This window comes from Natator depressus, chromosome 4 (assembly GCF_965152275.1).
Source record: "Natator depressus isolate rNatDep1 chromosome 4, rNatDep2.hap1, whole genome shotgun sequence".
NCBI lineage: Eukaryota > Metazoa > Chordata > Testudines > Cheloniidae > Natator > Natator depressus.
This window is the reverse complement of record NC_134237.1, coordinates 95,631,168-95,657,189: the sequence shown is the minus strand read 5'-3', so window position 1 is coordinate 95,657,189 and position 26,022 is coordinate 95,631,168. Positions and strand designations below refer to the sequence as shown.

Below are 26,022 nucleotides of genomic sequence, written 5' to 3'. Positions count from 1 at the left end.
TGGCCACCATCTCTGCAGCCCATTTCTGTGGTGGGGGGGGGAAGGAAATTCCACACGCCCAACATTAATTTATGCAAAATTCTGCATTGCGCTGTGGTGGAGAATTCCCCCCGGAGTAATGGTTGCATCTAGGGGTCAAGTAAGCTAAAAAGGTTTTGTCTAAAACAAAGCTATTCATCGAGAGACCACAGTGGAATTAATATAATGCAACAGTTGTAACTACCTTTTTTTCTAGCGGAGTTACCATAGCTAGTGTGGTGGTTTTATGTTTGAAAACATGAATGGCTAAATATTGCATGGCAAAAAATTGTCCATTAACAACCCTTTACTCCCAAATGCGACCAATTAGAACCGGTTTGTGTTATATTTTCTAAAGCATATGTCCTCGTGGTATCAGAATGCTGTGTGCCACCATCACAACACTGCGTGGGTCTGGCCTAAGGATTTAAGGGAGGCGGCTTTTAGTGAGACTCTTTGGGATGTACTCAACAGACTGACTTGACATAAAGAGGGGTGAGTGTATGGGTGACAGAGAGCGATCTTAGGATCCCCAGCTCTTCTTCGTGTAGTAGCCCTATGGGTGCTCCATGTCAGGTGCACATGCACCTGTCGAGCCCTTGATCAGAGATTTTCAGTTAGCAGTGTCCGTTTGGTTTGCGCATGTGCCCTGTACTTCCTTATGCCGGATACCAAGGCTGTACAGGGATGTGCTGCAATGTTCCCTCTAATTTTTCCCATCCATGTGTGGAATGAATTTTGTTATGTGCACCAATGGGGGTGATGTGGGGCGGGGCTGGGGCAGAGGGGTTCAGAACACCAATATGGGGGTGATGTGTGGCGGGGCTGGGGCAGAGGGTTGGGGTGTGCAGGGGTGAGGGCTTTGGCTGGGGGTGTGGGCTCTGGGGTAGGCCAGGATGAGGGCTTTGGGATGCAGGAGGGGGTGTTGGGCTTGGAGTGGGGGGGGTGAGGGCTCTGGTGTGGGGCTGGGAATGATGAGTTTGGGTTGCAGGCTGCCCCAGGGCTGGGGCCAGAGGACTCACCCCCCCAGCCCTCTCCCCACCGGCAGGAGCTACGGGAGAGAGGCGCCTCTTCCTGCCAGCAGCAGCTCCAGGGCTGGGGGAGAGGCCTGCGGCAGCCCTGCATGCCCCAACTAGCTCCCCTCCCTGCCCACCCCTACCTCTCTCCTCTGCAGGCCCCTGTGGCTGCGTGCCTGCTGTGTGGCCGCGTTCCCATGCAGCTTAGAGGGAACTTAGGTGTGTTGATGTGATGTACCAGGTACAGTCCAGATCAGCTGGGAGCTGTCACCCCTGTCCTGTCAGCTGGGGTGCCTTGCAATGTCTTGCTGTTATAGCCTCCGACCTGGACTGCTCGCAACCAGCCACCAGCATGCATGTTGCTCCCAGATGTGTCTGTGTAACTGCAGCCTGTCAGTCACACCCTGCCTCTCACCGGCCTTGGTTATACTGCAGGATGACCCCAACAGCCTCCCAGTCCCAAACTTTCCCCCAGAAATGTATGTTTTGTACTGCCTAGCCCTCTCCCTGGACTGTCCAAATATACTAAATCCGTTATTCCGTTAAGGGAATAATCAACACTAGCTTGTTATCGTAGTTAACTAGATACTTCAGTTTAAATACACTGGATTAGATAAAACAATAAAATGAGTTTATTAAAGCTACAAAGAGAGGTTAAGTGTGTAAAAGTAATGAGGCAAAAAAGTCAGAAATGGTTACACGAAGAATAAAGATTAAAATGCTTACTAGTGCCTAACTTCACTATATTCGATTCAAGCAAACTTTCTCACTACATGCTTCCAGCAAGATTACTGACTTAACTCCTCAGGTTGGGACCTTTTTCCTCCCCCAAGTGCAGTGGCTGTTTCCTTTTTGTCTTCTCAGGTGTGGAGAATGCAATGGGCAGGGGCAGAGAGAGGGATGCCTTGAGGTATTTGCCTAACCTTTTTATAGTTTCAGTTCCCCTCTTGAAAAACATTTCTAGCTTAGAACCAGGAGACAGTCTACATGAAAGGATGTTGCCTGCTGGGGTTTTTTCCTGTTTGAGCTTCTTTTGTTTTCCATTCCTGCTTGATGATTCTGTATAATGCTTACATGCAAATAAAGGCAAGCACATATTCCTTTGTTTAGGACAGACCTTTTTCTGACTTCTTCTTGGGCAGGGCAGTGAGGTTTGGAACATGTTTTAATAATATCATATAGGGGAATCTTAACTTGACATACAATGTTGCCACACACATTTTATCAGGACAATGCTGCCCAGCAAATTGAGTTTTCAAATCATACCTTACAAGGCATACAATAGTGTACAGGGCTGTATTCCATCACAGCGGGCAATCCACCTGCAGTTTCTTTTCCACCACCTCAGCCTGAGACAGAGCCCTAGTGTGCCTGGCTTGAGCGTGCCTTGGCTTTTCTCATATTACTGTGGTAGGTCAGATAGTTTTTTAGAATATTTAGATAAGTAGTGAGAAAATTGTTTTACTCCTCTTTCCCCTCAAGGAGATTAATTAATTATTTTTTCCTGGTAGGGCATGCCTGGCTCGCCTGGTTTCAAACCATCACCTCTCCTACTGAGAAGCTATTTCTGTAAGTGTCAACCATTCTAAGTGTGTCCATTGTTTGGGGGAGTCCCTTGTGTCTCAGAATTGCAACTTCTGCCTGTCCGTCAAATCCAGGACAAGTCAAAACAGGGAGATTAAACTCTGCTAGTGATGGAACACTCCCTTTTGGAATGCTCTTAGGTCAGGACATATCCCCCTACCCCACCGAGTACATCTGTTTCCAGACAGATCCAGTGCCACTTCTACCTCAGTGCAGGCTTCTCCTAAGAAAGGGAAGGCTTCCAAGGCTACAGAAAAAGCTTCCAGAAAGAGGAGTGCGGATTCTCACCATAAGGAGCCAGCTCCAATGAAGTCTGGGTCCCCAGTGAGATCTGTGGTCTCCAGAGCCTCAACCTCTCTTGACTCAGTCAGTTGAGTTCATGGCCCTGCCAGTACCAGAGGAGGAGTCCTTCAAGTCCTGGTGTACGAAGGAGAGAGGCAGCTCCGATAGGGTCTTGCTACCTTCTACCAGCAAAGAGGGTAAGCATAGACACTTGAACTGGCAATGTCGAGTTTAGCCTAGCTATTGGTACTCACACATCCAGCACCAAGCAAGCAACTGCACCAGACACCTTCAACATCTTCTTTGGTAGGCCCACCGTGGTGGTGCCTTCAGCGATGGCGGCCTCGGCTATTGTGTGAGTACTGATCCCCTATTCAGTATCCAGCAGTTTAGATGTACCAAGGACCTCTTCATAACGGATGAACCAGAGTCCCTGCTCCTCTTGGTACTGAGACACCGGTCTGCAACTACCATCCTCTGGAATTGCAGGACTTTCCACTGTTTTCTGTGGGTGCGCCTCCGTTGGATGAGATGGAGGAGGATGAAGGAGACTTCCAGTCAATCTCTTCTATTTCTTTTGTTCAGGGTTCTCCAACATATTCTTTCAGGAGCCCATTCTCTGAAAGTAATAGGGAAGATCAAGCTCATTATCAAGGGTGCATGCCAACCCTGCATGCCACTCCCACTTCTTTATGGGCTCCCCACTGGCCATACTGGTACTTGTTGGCTGCCTATCGACAACATTTTGCCAGACTGCCAGTACTGTCTCATAGAGAGGCCAGAGTTGTACAGCCCTCTCCTTCCGAACCAGCCCCCGACACAGGTGGAAGCTTTTGAGGAGCAGGAAGCTAGGACAGGTAAGGAGGCCACTCCTCAAACACCTATTTCATTGTCTATGGACAAGGCAGTTATGTCTCCGCCACCATCCATGGCTGATGGTGGATGTTTAAATGAGTGGGATAGGCAACACTTCTCTAAGTCCACTCCATATGACAAGGACCAGAAAAAGCTAGATCTTTTTGCATGAAAGGTCTATTTATCAGTAACCTATAATTCAGGATCACAAATTATCAGATGGTCATGGTCAAATGTAATTTTACAGATTATAAACAAATTGATGGCTTTTCTTGAACATCTGCCACAAGAACATAAGGAGCAATTCCAGTCCATTATCTCAGAGGGCCAGTTGATGGCCAGAATTGCTCTTCAAGGATCCTTATATGCTGTGGACGCTGCTGCCAAGTTAATCTCCCTGGCAGTGGTTATGTGCAGGGTATCATGGTTCCATCTCTTGGGGTTCCGGAGAGAAGTATAGAACACTGTTGAGGACTCCCCTTTGATGTTCATAAAGTGTTACAGATGAGTCCTGGCACACTTTAAAAGATTCTAGGGCTATTTTATGATTCCTGAGCATATGTACACCTACAAATAAGAAAAGGTTTAGTAGATCAGACTGCTCAGAGATCACATCCTGCTCAGTTTTCCAGGTTCCACTGAACCCCTAGAAAGACATAGATTCAAGAGAGAAAGGGCCCCCCAACTGCCCTCAATGACTGCCCAGACATCTTCAAAGCAACAGTTTTCCTGGGTTGGTTGAGGGTTCAAATCCTCCTGCACTTCTGGATTTACGGCTGTGCCCATTAGCCCATGACAACCTCTGTACAGAAGATTCAGTTTATAGGGGCACATTTTGACTCACTGACAGCCAGATTCTACCTTCCCTTAAACAAATTTGTAATCTTGTGTGATCTGGTACGGGCAACTCAGGGGAGCCTTCAAACCACAATAAAGAACTATCTTCTGCTCCTGGGACACATGGTAGCTTGCATCTTTGTGACTGATCATGCAAGACTGTCTGCTTCTAGAATTGGCTCAGAATGACCCGTTCTCCAGTCAGACACACCTTGGACAGACAAGTGACAGTTCCTCTACAAGTGAGCAACTCCTTAGACTGCTGGAAGAATGAGCTCAGTGTCTGTGCAGGTATTCCCTTCTGTCCCCCAGCCCCATCAGTGACTTTAACAACAGATGTGTCACGGTTGGAATGGGAGTCCACCACCGCAGTGCCCTCACGACTCGGGGCAGATAGACAACTCAAAAAGTCAGACTCCGCATCAATCTGTTGGAGCTCAGGTCTGCCAGGAATGCTTGCCTTCATTGCCTACCCCTCATCAGGAGCAAATCAGGCGGGGTCGTGATGGACAATGTATCCTGCATGTTCTATATCAACACACAGAGGAGTAAGATCTTCCTCCCTGTGCCCTGAAGCCATGAAACTATGGAATTGGTGCATAGCTCATCAGATCCAAATTTCAGCAGTGTGCCTCCCAGGTATTCAGAACGCCAGTCTCACAGGATTATGAATGGGAGCTAGACATCGAAGTTCTCCACAGCATATTCCTAAAATGGGGACTGCCAGAAGTGGGATCTCTTCACCACCTCCAGGAACAGGAAGTGTCCTCTTTTCTGCTCAAGAGGGGGTCTGGGCCTTCACTCCTTCACACCCAGGGTGCCACCTGGAACTGGGGTACCACTGAGCCCTCTGACCGACCAGCCTGGGCTCCCTCTCACGCTGTGCTGCTGTGACAAGCTGAAAAGCCCTTCAAGCCTGCACTTTCACCAGCATTCCTACAGGTAGGGACACAAGTAGCTGCAGTTACATGCAGGCTCTCTAACCACCAGCCTCCCTGCCTAGGACCTCAGAGCAGTACCATCCTGCCTTGGTCAAATCTGGCCAGTATTTGGGTTTAATACCCTGTCAGCCTCTCCTCAATGTGAAGAGGATCATGTATGCTTGTAGTAACCAAGCTGAGATTTTCCCCAGACACCTGAGTCAAACGCACACTGGTTTGGATTAAAACATAAAATAAGTTTATTAACTACAAAAGGATAGATTTTAAGTGATTATAAATGATAGCAAACAGATCAAAGCCGATTACCTAGTAAATAAAACTGCAAACTGAGCTTAACATACTGGATAGATAGGATATGAATTAGCAAATTCTCACCCTGAGTGATAAACAGGCTGGCAGATTCTTAAGGCACAAGCTGTGCTGGCTTTGCAGCTTGGGTTTCCCAAGTCTTCATACACAGGCTAGAAATCCCTTTAGCATGGGACCATCACTTTCCCCAGTTCAGTCTTTGTTCCTTAGGTGTCTCCCAAGTGTGGTATTGTAGGGAGAGTGAGGTACTATCATGATGTCATTTCCTCCCCTTTTATATCTTCTTCCCACTTGCTGGAAAGCTCTTTTGCTGTGACCTGGGTCAAGCAGTTCCCATTGTGTAGTGCTATCTCTGAGAGGTTTCTATTGTACACAGTTCCTGGGGTAATCCTTGTGCTTGTGTGCCTTTCCTCAATAACCCATTAACATTGTTTGGCCTTTTTACTGCTGTACCTGAAAGGCTGCTTGTGGGTGTTGTCAACCTCACAACATGTTTCAGTAACACATACATAGCCAAACTTCGTAACTTCGCATACAACACTAGCACATACAATCCAATAAGATATTAATGTCTAACAGATCAAGAATTTTAGAATACCTCACAAGGCATTGTACATACTTTGTACAAAAAATATCCTAATTACATGACAGTTGCAAATTTTAGGGTGTCAGGGTGTCACAATTCCTTTCTTCTATCTTGGAAGAAGGGTCTGTTTTATGCATTTCTTCCTATGTTGCTGATACCAAGGGTGATGAACGAGATCAGTCAGGACAGAGACAAAGTTATCCTTTTTAGTGCCGTTCTGTCTGGGACAAGTATGGTACCCTTACGTGTTTACCTATGTATCCAACCATTGTTCAAGTTCCAAACCATTCCTCTTCTCCTGTCATGGGATGCTAGTTGGATGCTTCATCCCAACCTAGTAGTTCTCTGCCTCAGGGCCTGGCTCCTTGATGGCTCACAGGGTGAGAATCCTACTGCAATATGGGAGTTACGAGAGGTGTTACTCAATAGTAGAAAGAGATCAACCCTCACTACTCACCTGCAGAAATGGAACAGATTCATCACTGCCTCCTCCCTGATTTGGTGCCACTTTCAGTCATCCTGGATTATCTGTTGGATCTAAAGAAATCTGGGTTATCAGTTAGTTCGATTAAGGTCCATTTGGCCACAGTATCAGCCTTACATCCACTGATAGAAGGATTCTCCATATTTGCGCATCTGGTATCATGTAGGTTATTAAGGATGTGAGGAATCTCTGTGTCAAGGCTCCTTCCCCACTCTGAACTCTAGGGTACAGATGTGAGGACATGCATGAAAGACCCCCTAAGCTTATTCTTACCAGCTTAGGTTAAAAAATTCTTCAGGGTACAAACTTTGCCTTGTCCTTGAACCCTCTGCTGCCACCACCAAGCGTGCTAAACAAAGAACAGGGAAAGAGCCCACTTGAAGACATCTTCCCCCCCAAAATATCCCCCCAAGCCCTACACCCCCTTTCTTGGGGAAGGCTTGATAAAAATCCTCACCAATTTGCATATGTGAACACAGACCCAAACCCTTCGATCTTAAGAACAATAAAAAAACAATCAGGCTCTTAAAAGAAGAATTTTAATTAAAGAAAAAGTAAAAGAATCACCTCTGTAAAATCGGGATGGTAAATACCTTACAGGGTAATCAGATTCAAAACATAGAGAAAATCCCTCTAGGCAAAACCTTAAGTTACAAAAAGTCACAAAAACAGGAATATACATTCCATTCAGCACAACCTATTTTACCAGCCATTTAACAAAAGGAAATAGAACGCATTTCCAGCTAGATTGCTTACTAACTTTTTACAGGAGTTCTGAAGAGCATTCCTGATCTGTTCCTGGCAAATGCATCACACAGACAGACAGACACCCTTTGTGTCATCCCCCACCCCCCGCAGCTTTGAAAGTATCTTGTCTCCTCATTGGTCATTTTGGTCAGGTGCCAGCGAGGTTATCTTAGCTTCTTAACCCTTTACAGGTGAAAGGGTTGCCTCTGGCCAGGAGGGATTTTATAGTTCTGTATACAGAAAGGTGATTACCCTTCCCTTTATATTTATGACAATCTGCAATTTAGAAACCCTACCCAAACTGGGGACCTTAGCGTGGTACTCAGTTACCTTAGGAGACCTTCATTCGAATCAATGGCAACCTGTTCTCTGTTGCATTTATCTATGAAGACAGGCCTTTTTAGTAGCCTTCATGTCGGCCTGTAGGGTAAGGGAGATTGGGCCTTGATGGCAGAGCCCTGCCATCTCCCTCCCATATGGTGTTCTTTAAGGACAAGGTCTCTTTATGTCCGCACACTAAATCCTTACCTAAGGTTCTGTTGGAGTTCCACCTTCATCCGTACATCCATCTTCCAGTGTTTTTCCCGTAGCCACATACTGTAGTTCTTTACAGGAGTCCTGTTTACATATCTAGGATCTTAGAAGGGCATTGACCTTCCACTTAGTTAGGACCAAGCAATTTATGAAGTCGCTTAGGCTTGTCATTTCCTTTGTGGATAGTTCCACAGGGTCCTTGATCTCTACTGAGAGATGAATGGATATCTGTATTTATCATCACTTGTTATGATGCTGTGGGCACATTCAACCAGATGGCAGGCAACATCTATGACATTAGTGAAGAATGTACAGGTATCTGAAATATGTAGGGCCACTGTGGGGTTTTGATACGTACATTTTCAAAACATTATGCCCTGAGCCATGCTGTCAGATCCATGGTGGCACTTGGTTCTGCAGTGCTATCTTCAGTTCTGGACTCTATTCCAAAGCTTGTTCCTCCATCTGGGGATACTGCTCAGAAGTCACTTGAAGTGGAGCACTGGTAGGGATGCAACTCGAAAAAAAGGTAACTCACTTTGTGCAGTCACTGTGGCTCTTTGAGATGTCCCCCCGCATGGGTGCACCAATGTTTGTCCTCCTTTCCTTCTGTTTCAGACTGTTCCATAGGGAATGTTTGGGAGGAGAAAGAACTGAGAGCGGTTTGCCTGTGCACCCCTATATATCCTTGGTATCGGGCATGAGGAGGCATAGGGCACATGCATTGGCCAAACAGACACTGCTAACTGAAAATCTCTGATCAAGGGCTCGAGAGGCACATGCATACCTGAATTGATGCTCCCATAGGGACACATCTCAAACAATCACATTTCCTGCACAAAGTCAGTAACTTCTTCATGCAGAAGTCGACTTGCTTGCTCCTTTCAGCCCTAGCAGCTGGTTTACCTCTTGCCTTTCCCTGTGAAGATGATGACTTTGAAAATGTTAGAAACATTATTCTAATGGAGCTGTCTCATTTGCATTTTTAGTTCCTTCCCAAATCTGGGAGCCTGCAGTCAATTAATACTTCCCCTTCACCATCTTGAGTCTTTAGAGCACTCATCACTTGTCCATGCCTCACTTATTTTCATTTCCTTTTTACACAGACCTGTGCTGTTCCTATACCTTCACTGCTTTCCTCATCTGCTCTTGTTTTTGTACTTTGTTGTACCATTTTCATTCTTTCAGCTGTGCATTTGAGTTGTACAGGCAAACCATCACAAAAATAAATGTTGCCTGGTGTAACTCTTCTGCCAGGTGGAGCCAGCAGCAAGGAGGGCCAGATTCAATATCTAGGGGTGCCTTTTCAACAATACAACACAAACCTGCTCGAGCCCTCACCCAGTAACCTGGGAAAATTACACACCACCCCTAGGAGCCTCTGAGAGGCAATACTTCCCCTCTCACAAGCAGAGAGTCTGAGTGGAGAAAAACTTTTAATGAAAGGAGGGAAGCCACCCAACATTAATTAGGGAAAATGCCACAAGCAGGATTCATAATCATAAAACTATGAGCAGGACACCCACCCCAGCGTGCGTGGAGCAGTGCCTTCCACCTCATGTTCTTGAGTTCTACAAAAATGATTAGGGGACTGGAACACATGAGTTATGAGGAGAGGCTGAGGGAACTGGGATTGTTTAGTCTATGGAAGAGAAGAATGAGGGGGGATTTGATAGCTGCTTTTAACTACCTGAAAGGTGGATCCAAAGAGGATGGATCTAGACTATTCTCAGTGGTAGAAGAGGACAGGACAAGGAGTAATGGTCTCAAGTTGCAGTGGGGGTGGTTTAGGTTGGATATTAGGAAAAACTTTTTCACTAGGAGGGTGGTGAAACACTGGAATGTGTTGCCTAGGGAGGTGGTGGAATCTCCTTCCTTAGAAGTTTTTAAGGTCAGGCTTGACAAAGCCCTGGCTGGGATGATTTAGTTGGGATTGGTCCTGCTCTGGGCAGGGGGTTGGACTAGTTGGCCTCCAGAGGTCCCTTCCAACTCTGTTATTCTATGATTCTATGAACCAAAAGTTCCTTTTCTGAGTCCCCTCTCTGCACCCTCACCATACCTCACTCACAGTCAGGGACAGTCTTGGTCAGGGAGGACCGAGGGGTCAGAGGTGCATCTGTGTGAGTTCACCTCCTACCCAGGGTAGAAAGCACCTTTCTTGCTCTGCCATCTGAGTACTTGCTCTGGCTGGCCACCCCGCTAGCCACGGTTCTTCTCTGCTGGCCACCCTGCCAGCTGCATGTTCCACTCCTGCTGGCCATCTACTTGCTGCTCCCTTTGACTATCAGTTCTGCTGCCACCTTCCTCTCTGCTGTGACATCTGCAGGTCAGTCTCTTTAGTGATTTTCAGCTTTTAGTGGTTTTTCAGCGTTTAGCAGGCTGGGCAGAAACTGTCCCACCAAAAGTGATTTCAGCTTTCATTTAAGCACTTAAAATAACAAAGGGTCCTAATGGAGCCTATTTAGCTCTATCTTTGAACAGTGGAGAGGAGCAGGTTAAATAAGACTGGGGACCCTTAGGGAGAGTCCACACCTTGTGGCTGGGACACCCGTCCCCACCCCTTTTACTTTCACAGAGCTCAGGCATTTGAGCCCCTGACTTAACAAGGTCCTTTCAGCTGAGGGTGACCCCCTCATTTGGGACAGGTTAAGCACAGTTCTGCTCCCCTTCATTCATGCAACAAAGACAACAACATTGATGATAACATTTCACTACCTCTGCATTCAGTACTAAAGTGTTTTGTAACCCAACACCAGCCAAAGTTGATCACTTTGAGCAACACAGCTCTGTCTACCGGATATCTTGGGAGAGAAGGTGTGTTCATGTAAATACAGTTTGCTCCTGAAGTCTCTTCCCCTTCTCAGCTAGCTGTCAGGGGAGAACACATTCAGACCCTGCTTTCGCTGGTGTTCCTGGTTTGAAACTGTCCTCGGTTAGTAGTGATAGTGATTCCCATCTGATGGCTTTTTTACGGGCGATTTCTTAGTTGAAATGCATTGTTTTAGTTCCAGTCTCTAATGAAGGAACCACAGACATACCTCTACCTCTCTAACTCCATATCTGGTAATGTTTGACATTGTTCATTCACTCCTTGGCCTCTGAGAACAGTCTGCACAAACAGCCAACAAACAAACAATCTTCTCACCTGTAGAGGTCTTTCCTACAGAGTAGCATTGTTTCAAATAACCAGAGCATTGTGAGAGTTTCTGCTGCTCCTACCCAGGCCATACCTTGTCCTGTGGATATATAAAAGACCAGTCTCTTGATCTAGCATTCTTCAAAAATACTAAGGGTATGTCTACAATATGAAATTAGGTTGAATTTATAGAAGTCGTTTTTTTAGAAATCGTTTTTATATAGTCGATTGCGTGTGTCCCCACACAATGTTCTAAGTGCATTAACTCGGCGGAGTGCTTCCATAGTACTGAGGCTAGCATCGACTTCTGGAATGTTGCACTGTGGGTAGCTATCCCACAGTTCCCGCAAGTCTCCGCTGCCCATTGGAATTCTAGGTTGAGATCCCAATGCCTGATGGGGCAAAAAACATTGTAGCGGGTGATTCTGGGTACATGTTGTCAGGCCCTCCCTCCCTCTGTGAAAGCAACGGCAGAAAATCGTTTCGTGCCTTTTTTCCTGAGTTACCTGTGCAGACGCCATACCACGGCAAGCATGGAGCCTGCTCAGTTCACTGTCACCGTGTGTCTCCTGGGTGCTGGCAGATGAGGTACTGCATTGCTACACAGCAGCAGCAACCCATTGCATTGTGGGAACAGAGGGTGCAATAGGCCTGAAAACCATCCTCATTGTGTCCGAGGTGCTCCTGGCCACCTCGGTAAGTTCAGTCAGGAGCACCTGGGCAGACATGGGCAAAGGGACTAAATTAGGAGTGACTCGACCAGGTCATTCTCTTTAGTCCTGCAGGCAGTCCTATTGCACCATCTTCTGCCGAGCAGCCAGGAGATGTGGATGGCTTGCAGTCCTACTGCACCGTCTGCTGCCAGCCAGAGATGTAAAAGATAGATGGAGTGGATCAAAACAAGAAATAGACCAGATTTGTTTTGTATTCATTTGCTCCCTCCCTCCCTTCCTCCCTCCGTGAAATCAACGGCCGAGAATCGTTTTGGTGAGGTCTGTCAGGGGCACCTTAAAAACCTGAATGGAGATTCGGTTCTGCCTGAAATACCAGAGGGAGGGATACTTAGTGGGTTGAGCATTGGCCTGCTAAACCCAGGGTTTTTAGTTCAATCCTTGAGGGGGCCATTCTGTGTGACAGTTTCTCCTTGATGTAAAGCCACCCCCTTTGTTGATTTTTAATTCCCTATAAGCCAACCCTGTAAGCCATGTCGTCAGTCGCCCCTCCCTCCGTCAGAGCAACGTCAGACAATTGTTCCGCATCTTTTTTCTGTGCAGACGCCATACCACGGCAAGCCTGGAGCCCGCTCAGATCACTTTGACAATTAGGAGCACATTAAACACCACGTGCATTATCCAGCAATATGTGCAGCCCCAGAACTTGGCAAAGCGAAACCGGACGAGTAGGCGATGTCAGCGCGGTGATGAGGAGATGGACACAGACTTCTCTCAAAGCACGGGCCCTGGTAATGAGGGCGTCATGGTGCTAGTGGGGCAGGTTCATGCAGTGGAACGCCGATTCTGGACCCGGGAAACAAGCAGAGACTGGTGGGACCGCATAGTGTTGCAGGTCTGGGATGATTCCCAGGGGCTGCAAAACTTTTGCACGCGTAAGGGCACTTTCATGGAACTTTGTGACTTGCTTTCTCCTGCTCTGAAGCGCATGAATACCAAGATGAGAGCAGCCCTCACAGTTGAGAAGCAAGTGGCAATAGCCCTGTGGAAGCTTGCAACGCCAGACAGCTACCAGTCAGTCGGGAATCAATTTGGAGTGGGCAAATCTACTGTGGGGGCTGCTGTGATGCAAGTACCCAATGTAATCAAAGATCTGCTGATATCAAGGGTAGTGACCCTGGGAAATGTGCCTGTCATAGTGGATGGCTTTGTTGCAATGGGATTCCCTAACTGTGGTGGGGCCATAGACGGAACCCATATCCCTATCTTGGCACCGGAGCACCAAGCCGGCGAGTACATAAACTGCAAGGGGTACTTTTCAATAGTGCTACAAGCACCGGTGGATCAAAAGGGACGTTTCACCAACATCAACGTGGGGTGGCCGGGAAAGGTACACGACGCTCGCATCTTCAGGAACACTGGTCTGTTTCAAAAGCTGCAGGAAGGGACTTTATTCCCAGACCAGAAAATAACCGTTGGGGATGTTGAAATGCCTATAGTTATCCTTGGGGACCCAGCCTACACCTTAATGCCATGGCTCATGAAGCCATACACAGGTAGCCTGGACAGTAGTCAGGAGCTGTTCAACTACAGGCTGAGCAAGTGTAGAATGGTGGTAGAATGTGCATTTGGACGTTTAAAGGCGCGCTGGCGCAGTTTACTGACTCGGTTAGACCTCAGCAAAACCAGTATTCCCACTGTTATTACTGCTTGCTGTGTGCTCCACAATCTCTGTGAGAGTAAGGGGGAGACGTTTATGGCGGGGTGGGAGGTTGAGGCAAATCACCTGGCCGCTGGTTCCGCACAGTCAGACACCAGGGCAGTTAGAAGAGCACAGGAGGGTGTGGTGTGCATCAGAGAAGCTTTGAAAATCAGTTTCATGACTGGCCAGACTACGGTGTGAAAGTTCTGTTTGTTTCTCCTTGATGAAACCCCTCCCCTTGGTTCACTCTACTTCCCTGTAAGCTAACCACCCTCCCCTCCTCCCTTCGATCACCGCTTGTAGAGGCAATAAAGTCATTGTTGCTTCATATTCATGCATTCTTTATTAATTCATCACACAAGTAGGGGGATAACTGCAAAGGTAGCCCGGGAGGGGTGGTGGAGGAGAGAAGCACCGGGAGGGCTGGTGGTGGAGGGAAGGACAAGGCCACATAGCACTTTAGAAGTTTAAAACTTTAAAATTTATTGAATGCCAGCCTTCTGTTGCTTGGGCAATCCTCTGCGGTGGAGTGGCTGGAGGCCCCCCCACCGCATTCTTGGGGGTCTGGGCGAGGAGGCTATGGAACTTGGGGAGGAGGGCGGTTGGTTACACAGGGGCTGTTGCGGCGGTCTGTGCTCCAGCTGCCTTTCCTGCAGCTCAGCCATATGCTGGAGCATATTAGTTTGATCCTCCAACAGCCTCAGCATTGAATCCTGCCTCCTTTCATCACGCTGCCACCACCTTTCAGCTTCAGCCCACCACCTCTCCTCCTGGTCATTTTGTGCTTTCCTGCACTCTGACATTGTCTGCCTCCATGAATTTGTCTGTGCTCTGTCAGTGTGGGAGGACAGCATGAGCTCAGAGAACATTTCATCGCGAGTGCATTTTTTTTTCTCCTTCTAATCTTCACTAGCCTCTGGGTAGGAGAAGATCCTGTGATCCTTGAAACACATGCAGCTGGTGGAGGAAAAAAAAAAAGGGACAGTGGTATTTAAAAAGACACATTTTATAGAACAATGGGTACACTCTTTCACGGTAAACCTTGCTGTTAATATTACATACATAGAACATGTGCTTTCGTTCCAAGGTCGCATTTTGCCTCCCCCCACCATGTTGGTAGCCCCTTCCTCCTCCCCGTGGCTAACAGCAGGGAACATTTCTGTTCAGCCACAGGCAAACAGCCTAGCAGGAACGGACACCTCTGAATGTCCCCTTAAGAAAAGCACCCGATTTCAACCTGGTGACCATGAATGATATCACTCTCCTGAGGATAACACAGAGAGATAAAGAACGGATGTTGTTTGAATGCCAGCAAACATACAGTGCAATGCTTTGTTCAACAATGATTCCTGAGTATGTACTACTGGCCTGGAGTGGTAAAGTGTCCTACCATGGTGGATGGAATAAGGCTGCCCTCCTCAGAAACCTTTTGCAAAGGCTTTGGGGGTCCATCCAGGAGAGCCGCGAATGCCAGGGCAAATTAATGATTAAACATGCTTGCTTTTAAACCATGTATACTATTTAAAAAGGTACACTCACCAGAGGTCCCTTCTCCGCCTGGCGGGTCCGGGAGGGAGCCTTGGGTGGGTTCGGGGGGTACTGGCTCCAGGTCCAGGGTGAGAAACAGTTCCTGGCTGTTGGGAAAACCGGTTTCTCTGCTTGCTTGCTGTGAGCTATCTACAACTTCATCATCATCATCTTCCTCATCCCCAAAACCTGCTTCCGTGTTGCCTCCATCTCCATTGAAGGAGTCAAACAACACGGCAGGGGTAGTGGTGGCTGAACCCTCTAAAATGGCATGCAGCTCATTATAGAAGCGGCATGTCCGGGGCTCTGACCCGGAGCGGCCGTTTAGCTCTCTGGTTTTCTGGTAGGCTTGCCTCAGCTCCTTAAGTTTGACGCGGCACTGCTTTGGGTCCCTGTTATGGCCTCTGTCCTTCATGCCCTTGGAGATTTTGACCAATGTTTTGGCATTTCGAAAACTGGAACGGAATTCTGATAGCACAGATTCCTCTCCCCATACAGCGATCAGATCCCGTACCTTCTGTTCGGTCCATGCTGGAGCTCTTTTGCGATTCTGGGACTCCATCATGGTCACCTCTGCTGATGAGCTCTGCATGGTCACCTCTGCTAATGAGCTCTGCACTCACCTGCAGCTTGCCATGCTGGTCAAACAGGAAATTGAAATTCAAATGTTCGCGGGCCTTCTCCTGTCTACCTGGCCAGTGCATCTCAGTGAGAGTGCTGTCCAGAGCGGTCACAATGGAGCACTCTGGGATAGCTCCCGGAGGCCGATACCGTCTAATTGTGTACACAGTACCCCAAATTCGACCCAGCAAGGCTGATTTTAGCGCTAATCCTCTTGTCGGGGGTGGAGTAAGGAAATTGATTTTAAGAGCCCTTTAAGTCGAAAAAAAGGGCTTCATCATGTGGATGGGTGCAGGGTTAAATTGATTTAATGCTGCTAAATTCGACCTCAACTCCCAGTGTAGACCGGGGCTAAGGATCAGATACTTCCCATCCTTACTTCACATGAAAGTCCCATTTGACTTCATGCTGTGTAGTGTTCAGTATGAATAAGGGTTTTGCAATCTGTCTCTAAATAATGTATTTTTTTTCAAGCTTACTAACTTTGTGTTCTTCAGCTTATTACAAACAATGCACAGGTAATTAGGAACGTTGCCTCACATTTGTGTAACAAATCGTATCGCAAGGTCTTGCAACCCCAACTCACATAACTTAGTGCCCGTGTGAAATTGCTCATGTGAGTAAGGGCTGCAGGATCAGATCCACGAATAGCACGTAAAGTGAAGCATATTTGTTATGCAAAAAAAAATACATATACTCAGCTTTGCGTAAATACACTCGTTGCCTATAAAAATGCCTAGACTGACAATTATTCTGAGGGTTACAGTGACACTTACATTAAGCCATTCTTGAATTTTAAACTAAAGGATTAGCAGAGAGGGCTTTGTGTTACATGTTAAATAGTTCAGTGAAAGGGGCTTTTTCTGGATGCACGAAACATCTTGAGCTTTACCAGCAATGCCCAAAGAGTTGTCATGTTACATTTGCTCTAAAGGTTTTAAATAACAAAATCACGAAGCATTCTTTAAATATGCACCTGTTAATAAACTCTCTTTCTCTCTCTTGTTTCCCCTTATTATTTTTCAGCAAGTCACAGGCAGAAGTTTTGGTGACAAAGATTTTCGTTCTGGATTAGAAAATGGTATTCTGCTTTGTGAGTAAGTAAAGCTTTTAGTTTGAACTTCACATGCAGTTTTGACTAAAGAGGAAACCTATTTACTTTAGCTGGTACAATGCAACGGTTGGTTTTCTTTTCTTTTGACTTTGGGTACACTACATATTTCATCACACTGTTGTTCCAGTGCCAATGCTTTTGTTATGGTGAGAATTGAAATGTGGTTTAAAAAAAGCAAGATTTACAAAGGGCTTCTCCTCCGCCTCTCCCTCTCCCCATATGTAAAGTAAAAGTGATGTTTGCATTTTGGATTTCTTCTGTTTAAAGTGGGTGACTGCAGTTTGGAAACTGTGTGCCACACCTGGCCTGCAGACAACTCTCTTGCAATGAAGAGTTTTGGATCAATTCCAGGTTGTACTGTTGGCAAGACTTACCCATCTAGGTACAAGCTTATTTGCTCTTACATCCTTTGAGGTCCAGGCTGTACTCTGAACCTTTTTTTTTTTTAAAGATACGCTTGAAGAACATACTTCAGAATTCTTCATAATACAACCAGATCATAGATTTAAACAAAATTCACCAAACTCAACACTCCTGTCAAGGTTCCTTCCCCACTCTGAACTCTAGGGTACAGATGTGGGGACCTGCATGAAAACCTCCTAAGCTTACTTTTACCAGCTTAGGTTAAAACTTCCCGAAGGTACAAATTATTTTACCCTTTGCCCTTGGATTTCCACTGCCACCACCAAACTTTATCTGGGTTCCTGAAAAAACAGAGTTTGGACCAGTCTTTCCCCCCAAAATCCTCCCAACCCTTGCACCCCACTTCCTGGGGAAGGTTTGGTAAAAAATCCTCACCAATTTGCATAGGTGACCGCAGACCCAAACCCTTGGATCTTAGAACAATGAAAAAGCATTCAGTTTCCTTATAAGAAGACTTTTAATAGAAGTAAAAAGAAAAGAATTACCTCTGTAAAATCAGGATGGTGAATATCTTATAGGGTAATTAGATTCAAAACACAGAGAATCCCTCTAGGCAAAACCTTAAGTTACAAAAAAGACACACAGACAGGAATATTCATTCTATTCAGCACAGCTATTTTCTCAGCCATTTAAAGGAATCATAATCTAACACACATCTAGCTAGATTACTTACTAAGTTCTAAGACTCCATTCCTGTTCTGTCTCCGGCAAAAGCATCACACAGACAGACACAGACCCTTTGTTTTTCTCCCTCCTCCCAGCTTTTGAAAGTATCTTGTCTCCTCATTGGTCACTTTGGTCAGGTGCCAGCGAGGTTACCTTTAGCTTCTTAACCCTTTACAGGTGAGAGGATTTTTCCTCTGGCCAGGAGGGATTTGAAAGGGGTTTACCCTTCCCTTTATATTTATAACAACTCCCATGTTAAAGTTCATACTTATGTCGGGGTGAGTGTGTGTGTCAGTGGTTGATCTGGGTTTAATTTCCAAATAAATCTAAAGGAGTTAAGTGCCCAGTTCACTGCCTTTCACTGTGATTTGGGTGCTTAGCTCCCACAGGCTCCTTTGAAAATACCACCCCTTAGTGAGGAGTTTGAGAAAAGCTACTGTAGCTGTCCCATCTGTAGTGGCTAAATTCTGCCCCTGCATATGTGTAGGGCTGCTATTTAAATCCAATGGGAACTGTAAGTCTGAATTTGGCCTTAAAAGGTACAGAACTAAATGCAAATTGAAGCTTACAAATAGAGGTCTTGAAAACATTAAACTTGAGAAGTACATTTCTTGTATTTGTTACAATTCTTTAGTTTTGGAGACGAGAGAAATCTGATTTGGATTCTGCTTTTGATGCTGTATAGTTCAGTTAATACCATTTACTTAAGCAGTACTTGGCTTTGGAAAGCTGAACCTTGTTTACAGAAATGTATATCTCACTAATGCAATTGAACTTTAACAGTGAAAAGTTAAAGAAAGTCTGCAGAGCAGAGATGAGCTTATTTACCTATCTTTCCCTCCCCACAAGTCATATCTTGGCAAAGACAAATATAAATATTGCTGATCCAGGTGATATTCAATATGCAGATAGCAGTCTGTAGCGGTTACATCACAGTGTGTGTAATGGTCGGTCTTGAACAATCTCTTCCTCCTTAGTGCAAAATACTTCAGTTGGAAGTACTGTGTATTGAATCTCATTAACTTTATTCTTGCTTGTGAGGGTTGAATTGTGTTGGTAAAAGAGGATGTGTGTTTCAGGATTAGATCTTAATCTGATCTGCAAATAAACAGGTAGTCTGGTTTAAGTGGTGTAAATCTTTCTGATGCAAAGCTTAAGTAACAAATGTTATGCTTTATTGCCTCCATTGTAATACATGAGTATCTATCTCTTAGGAGGCTGTGGGGGCCAGTCATTATGATAGTGGATGAAGAGATCAGACTAGTTGATCCTTCTACCAACTTGCTGTATGATGTGGGGAAAAATCACTTTTCTTCTGTGTGTCTGTTTACCAGTCTGCGCAAGCCATATAATGCTTGCCACCTGTAATGATGCTGGCTTTGGTGGGACCCAACTGAGGGTACCCATTCAGGACAAATTGCTTAAAGCAGGGCAGTTACAGCGCAAGGCAGGGGTTCCTTTGCACACGAAGGTAAAACAAACCAGCCAAACAGAGAAGACTTCGGTTTTACCCCACTGGCTATCCAGAAGTCATACAAGCAATTTCCTTAAACACTCCAGTTTCCCAGTATCACCACCAGTGCCACCCCTTATGGGGATGAATGGTTATGAAAACCAATACCCCAGTAAAAGAAAAAGGTTCTCCCGATCCCAAAGGACCAAGCCCCAGACCCAGGTCAATATACAAGTCAGATCTTACCCACAAATAACACTGTTGCCAATCCTTTAGAATCTAAAATCTAAAGGTTTATTCATAAAAGGAAAAAGATGTAGATGAGAGCTAGAATTGGTTAAATAGAATCAGTTACATACACTAATGGCGAAGTTCTTGGTTCAGGCTTGTAGCAGTGATAGAATAAACTGCAGGTTCAAATGAAGTCTCTGGTGTACATCCACAGCTGGGATGGGTCATCCAGGTTGTGAGTTCAATCCCTGAGGGGGCCATCTGGGGGGCGGGGGGGAATTGGGAATGGTGCCTGCTTTGAGGAGGGGGTTGGACCAGATGTTCTCTTGAGGTCCCTTCCAACCCTGATATTCTATGATTCAGTTCTTTGTTCAGAGCTTCAGTTTGTAGCAAGTTTCCTCCAGAGGTCAGAAGCAGGATTGAAGACAAGATGGAGGAGCTGCAGCAGCCTTTTATAGTCTCTTGCCATGTGGTCTGTCTTTCTGTCTTCCAAGCTATCCAGCACATGGTGTGAAAAAACCTTAGAGTTCTGTCCATAGGCATGTCCCTGCATGCCTTGCTGAGTCACAAGGTGTACCTGCCTTCTTCCAACGGGTCAGTTGTGTAGCTGATAGTCCTTAATGGGCCATCAAGCAGGCTAGGCAGTGCTGTTGCCAAATTGTCTGGGGTGTCACCCAGAAGCATAGCACAAGTTTGAAATACAGACGGTATAGAACCAATAGTTAAACTTTAAATACAAAAATGATACATGCATACAGATAGCATAATCATAACCAGCAAACCATAACCTTTCCATAGACACCTTACTGCACCTCCTTTGTATAAGATTTGGTCCAACTATAGGACCTTGGTTGCAACAATGATCTATACGATGCCAGTTTGTGTAAATAATGTCACACCGCCTCATGGTGTGTTTTATAGGAAGACCATCCAGGGTGCCCTGGGTCATAGTCAGAGAGTTTAAAGCCAGAAGGGACTGCTGGATTACCTAGTCTGACCTGCTGTATATCACAGGTCGCCATACCACCCAGCACCCCCCCACACTAAACCCAACAACCAAAATCGGACCAAAGTATTATAACCCATAGGAGACTAGACTGTAACATGCTATAGGAGGAGAATAGGAGGGGCTGAGGTGTATCTATACCCGAGACCCCTGGAACTGCAGGGAAATGATTACGTGAGATACACTCAGATAATCCTGGCAATTGACTCATGCCCACACACTATAGAGGAAGGCAAAAATTCTAAAGTATCTGCCAGTCTGACTTCACCAGACCAGGTTAGTCTGGTATGATCTATCTTTTGGTAAACCTATGTCGCTTTACATCCCCTTTACTGTTTACCTCCATGAATTTAATTATTCTTTCCTTCAAAATTTGTTCAAAAGCATTGGATAATACTGAGGTTACACTAACAGGTCCATAATTGCCCAGATCACTTCCCCACCCTTTCTTAAAAATAGGTGACGTTAGCTGTTCTCCAGTCTTATGGTACTACCCTCAAATAGAAATTTTTATTAAAAGTCCTTCCTATTGGGCTAGCAGTCTCATGTGCCTGTTAGTCCAGTATACTGGGATGGAAATTATCCGGTCGCCTCAATTTGCATTAAACTCTTTAATTTTCTCTTCCACCTCACTTGTGGTAACTTCAGTTTCTATACACTTGCTTCTATCAGCCATCCTGTCTTCAATGGCCATGTTATCCTTACTGAAAACTGAAGCAAAGTAATCATTTAGTTTTTTGGGCCAGTATTAGAGATGATCTTGAATCTTCTTCCCATCTGCACTGCACAGCGGCTCAATCTCATCCATTCTTATTCTCTTTTTATTTATGTAACTAACAAATCTCTTTATTTTAATTTCCTCGACAAGAGCTAATTCAGCTTGACTTGTAGCCATTCTCACTTATTTCCACATTTTCTAACTTCCATGGTGTAACCATCTTTGTCCAATCCCTGTAGGCTTTCTGCTTACTCCTAATAACCCTTTTGAGATGGTTATTCATCCAGCTGGGTCTAGAGACTCTCTGCAAGCTTCTTTTCCCACCTTGCTTGGGATGCAAATTTCAGATAGTCTTTTTTGTATAGAAGATTTGAAGAAATTCCAAGTCTCCTCTACATTGAAATCCAAGATGTTCAATCCAGTTGAACTCTAATTCCCTTAATTTCCCAAAGTCTGTCCTTTCGAAATCAACTTGTGATCACTCAATTCAAGATTATTTCCTACAAGCTCTTCTATGGCATCCTCACTACTTACAAAACCAAGTCTAAAATTGCATTACCTGTTGTTGATTCAATGACCATTTGATTCAGAAACTGTCATCTATCACAGTCAGGAATAACTGGGCCCTGCCAGTATCCATTCTATATCTGGGAAGTTTGTTTCCTGTTATGACACAATTCCCCATAGTATTTATCTTTCTAATAATATTAAAGAGCTCTCCATCCATACGAATCTGACCCTGCTGGTCTATTGCAGACCCTTAACACTGTCCTAAAGAAATCTCTATTATAGTCCTTCCCCAAAGTGATTTTGACCCAAACAAAATTCCGTTTTGTCCATACTATCACTTATTTCTTTACAGTTTAGTCCACCATATTTATCTTTGACTACCTCTCCTAACAGCACGTACCCTTCAATACCTGTACTCCAGTCATGAATGCTATTCCATCTTTCTGTAATCACTATAATATCCTGTTTGACCTCCTGTCGTTAGTGCAAGTTCTTCCATTTTATTGCCTGGGCTCCTTAAATTAGTGTGCAAGCATTTCAGTTGTTTTCCCATGGACCTCACACAGTTTTTTCCTCACACAGGATTAAGTATACTCTTTTCACTAACTGTATCACCTACCTGACCACTTCTCCAATCAATATTTGTACTTTTTCTTTCTTATTGTTCATAATTTTACCTTATAGTGTTTCTTTATCCTTTACTGTATCTTCATTTAGCTCTCTCTCTTCCTACTGTGTATGGAAGCAAGTTGTGGAGATTTCATGAGTTTCTCCCAATCTTTTCCCCTCATCTCCCAGTGTATAGCCCTTCTTATCAATCATGCCAGCCTTCAACCCAGAAGATTAATACCCCACATACTCAAGAGGAGTCCATCAGTCAAGTCGTCTTCTTTCTGTAAATGCCTCCCAATAGTCAATCATCCCAAAACCTTCCTCATTGCACCAATCCTTGAGTCATCTGTTGATCTTCATTATCTTGTCATGCCTTTGCTCTCCTTTTCTAGGGACTGGAAATATTCTGCTGAAAATCACCTGAGCTTCCACTTTTTTAAGGGTCTTACTCAGCATAATCATCCTTGATCCATTCCAATGGCAATCTAGCTGTGTTGATGATTTCTCCCCCCTCCCATCAGGATCCTTTTCAACCTCACATCCATATCTCATATCCTTGTTAGTGGCAGGCAGTATGTTCTCCTGTTCTCTGGATTTGGATCTGGTCTGGTTACAGGCATTGGACTTTGCATTGGTTTTCACGGCTGAGGATGTGAGGGAGATTCCCAAACTTGAACCATTCTTTTTAGGTGACAAATCTAAGGAACTGTCCCAGATTGAGGTGTCATCAAATTGATAAACTAAAGGAGTAATAAGTCACCAGGACCAGATGGTATTCATCCAAGAGTTCTGAAGGAACTCATATGTGAAATTGCAGAACTACTAACTGTAGTCTGTAACCTATTATTTAAATCAGCTTCTGTACCAAATGACTGGAGGATAGCTAATGTGATGCCAATTTTTAAAAGGGGCTCCAGAGGTGATCCTGGCAATTATAGGCTGGTAAGTCTGACTTCAGTACCTGGCAAACTGATTCAAACTATAGTAAAGAACAAAATTGTCAGACACATAGATGAACATAATTTGTTGGGGAGGAGTCAACATGGTTTTTGTAAAGGGAAATGATGCCTTACCAATCTACTAGAATTATTTGAGGGCGTCAACAAACATGCGGACAAGGGTGATCCAGTGCATTTAGTGTATTTGGACTTTCAGAAAGCCTTTGATATGGTCCCTCATGAAAGGCTCTTAAGTAAACTAAGTGGTCATGGGATAAGAGGGAATGTCCTCTCATGGATCAGTAACTGATTAAAATATAGGAAACAAAGGGTAGGAATAAATGGTCAGTTTTCACAATGTAGAGGGGTAAATAGCAGGGTCTACCAAGGCATCTGTACTGGGACCAGCACAGTTCAACATATTCATAAATGATTGGGAAAAGGGGATAAACAGTGAGGAGGCAAAGTTTTCAGATGATACAAAATTACTCAAGAAAGTTAAGTCCAAAGCTGACTGTAAAGAGTTACAAAGGGATCTCACTGGGTGACTTGGCAACAAAATGTCAGATGGAGTTCAGTGTTGATAAATGCAAAGTAATGAACATTGGGAAAAATGATCCCAATTATACATACAAAATGAGGGGTTCTAAGTTAACTGTTACCACTCAAGAAAGAGATCTTGGAATCCTTGTGGATAGCTCTCTGAGAACATCTGCTCAATGTGCTGTGACAGTTAAAAAAGCGAACAATGCTAGGAATCATTAGGAAAGGGATAGACAGTAAAACAGAAAATACCATAATGCCACTATGTAAAGTCCAGGTACTCTGACACCTTGAATGCTGTGTGCTGTTCTGGTTACCCATCTCAAAAAAATATGTTCGAATTGAAGCGTACAGAGAAGGGCAACAAAGATTAGGGGTATTTGACGAGCTTCCATACAAGGAGAGCTTAAAAAGACTGGGCCTCTTGATAAAATCATAAATGGTGTGGAGAAAGTGAATAAGGAAATGTTATTTACCCCTTCACATAACACAAGAACTAGGGGGTCACCCAATGAAATTAATGGGCAGCAGGTTAAAACAAACAAAAGGAAGTACTTTACACAATGCACAGTCAACCTGTGGAACTTGCAGCCAGGGGATGTTGTGAATGTCAGAACTATAACTGGGTTCAAAAAAGTTTAAGGATAGGTCCATTAATGGCTATTAGTCAAGATGCTCAGGGATGCAACCCCAGCTCTGGGTGTCCCTAAACCTCTGACTGTTGGAAGCTGGAAATGGACAACTGGAGATGGATTACTCAATAGATTGCCCTATTCTGTTCATTCCCTCTGAAGCATCTTGCACTTGCCACTGTCAGAGACAGGATACTGTGTTAGATGCACAATTGGTTTTGACCCAGGATGGCTGTTCTTTTGTACTGCATGAAGTAGTTCAGATCTCTGTTGTTGCTGGTTTATGTAGTCATAACGGCACTGGCTACATTTAGTCACGTTTTTAAGCTTCCCTTTGCAAATATGGGGGTAAGAAATTTTAGTTTTTGGTAATAAACAAAAGCTGAGATCCTACTGTGATCGCATGACTCTGTGAGCCAAGGCCATAGACACAGTGGTGTAGTGTAGACAACCCTGCTGCCACTGTTCTCCCACTGGCAAAGGAGGGAGAGAGAGTTACTGCAGCAGAGACCCGACTAGCTAGAGAAGACTTCAGAAGTCTGCTTTGGTGCCAGCCACTCCTATGTGCTTGTGTCTGGCTATGGTCTTGATCCCTCAGCACTTATGTAAGTATTTCTTTTGGCTTCAGGATCTGACCTTGTTCTTGTACTTTATACCTCTAGCTTTGTCTTGATCTGAGGATTTTGTTAAAAGTTAATGTTGGAGAATGCCGTAATGGTGAAAGCTGACAAATATGACTGATAGCTCAGTCATTTCTTCTTTTTGGATTCTAAACTCCACTCATGCTGTTTGCATAACAGCACCAGTTCTAATTGTTCATGCAGCTGTGCTTAGAAGTTATTGATCTTTTTTTGTTTTTTAGAAAGTATGTTATGGCTCTTTGGCATAGTTCTGATCAATGTCAGTTCAGACAGTGACTTCAGTGAGGGGCATTCTAGCACACCAGGATATTGGCAATTCCTATTAGGTTCCTGCTCCGTTTGCTAACCTACCATTTTTACATATTATGTGTCACACCCAGAGATTTCAGGGCTTTCCCTTGGTATGCTGCTGCTGGCTTTCCCATGCATCAGACAAACTTGCTATTCCCTGGGACCTGCTGGAGGAGGGCAGCTCATTCAACCTGATAGCTGGCAAGAGGGAAGAGTGGAATTGTAACAACAAGTACACCTAAAAATTCCTGACTTCTGCCCCCATGACACGCTTTTTTTGTTTTTGTTTTTTTTGCTATGAAGTATGAACATTTGGGCTTGATCTAGGTCCTAGGAAGCTGGGGGATTAATCAAGAAGAAATGTAATGTTGTAACTACAATGGTTAGGTTGTTC

General features: G+C 44.8%; 1 protein-coding gene across 6 annotated transcripts in view; it reads left to right on the top strand.

The window, feature by feature from the left end:
* Window positions 1-26,022, top strand: part of LIMCH1 (LIM and calponin homology domains 1) — a 307,831-nt gene that overhangs the window by 91,266 nt on the left and 190,543 nt on the right. For all 6 annotated transcript variants that reach the window (XM_074951500.1, XM_074951499.1, XM_074951498.1 and 3 more), the window contains exon 2: window positions 16,877-16,947. In XM_074951500.1, the coding sequence (XP_074807601.1) occupies window positions 16,877-16,947 (71 nt within the window). The remainder of the gene's footprint in view (window positions 1-16,876; window positions 16,948-26,022) is intronic.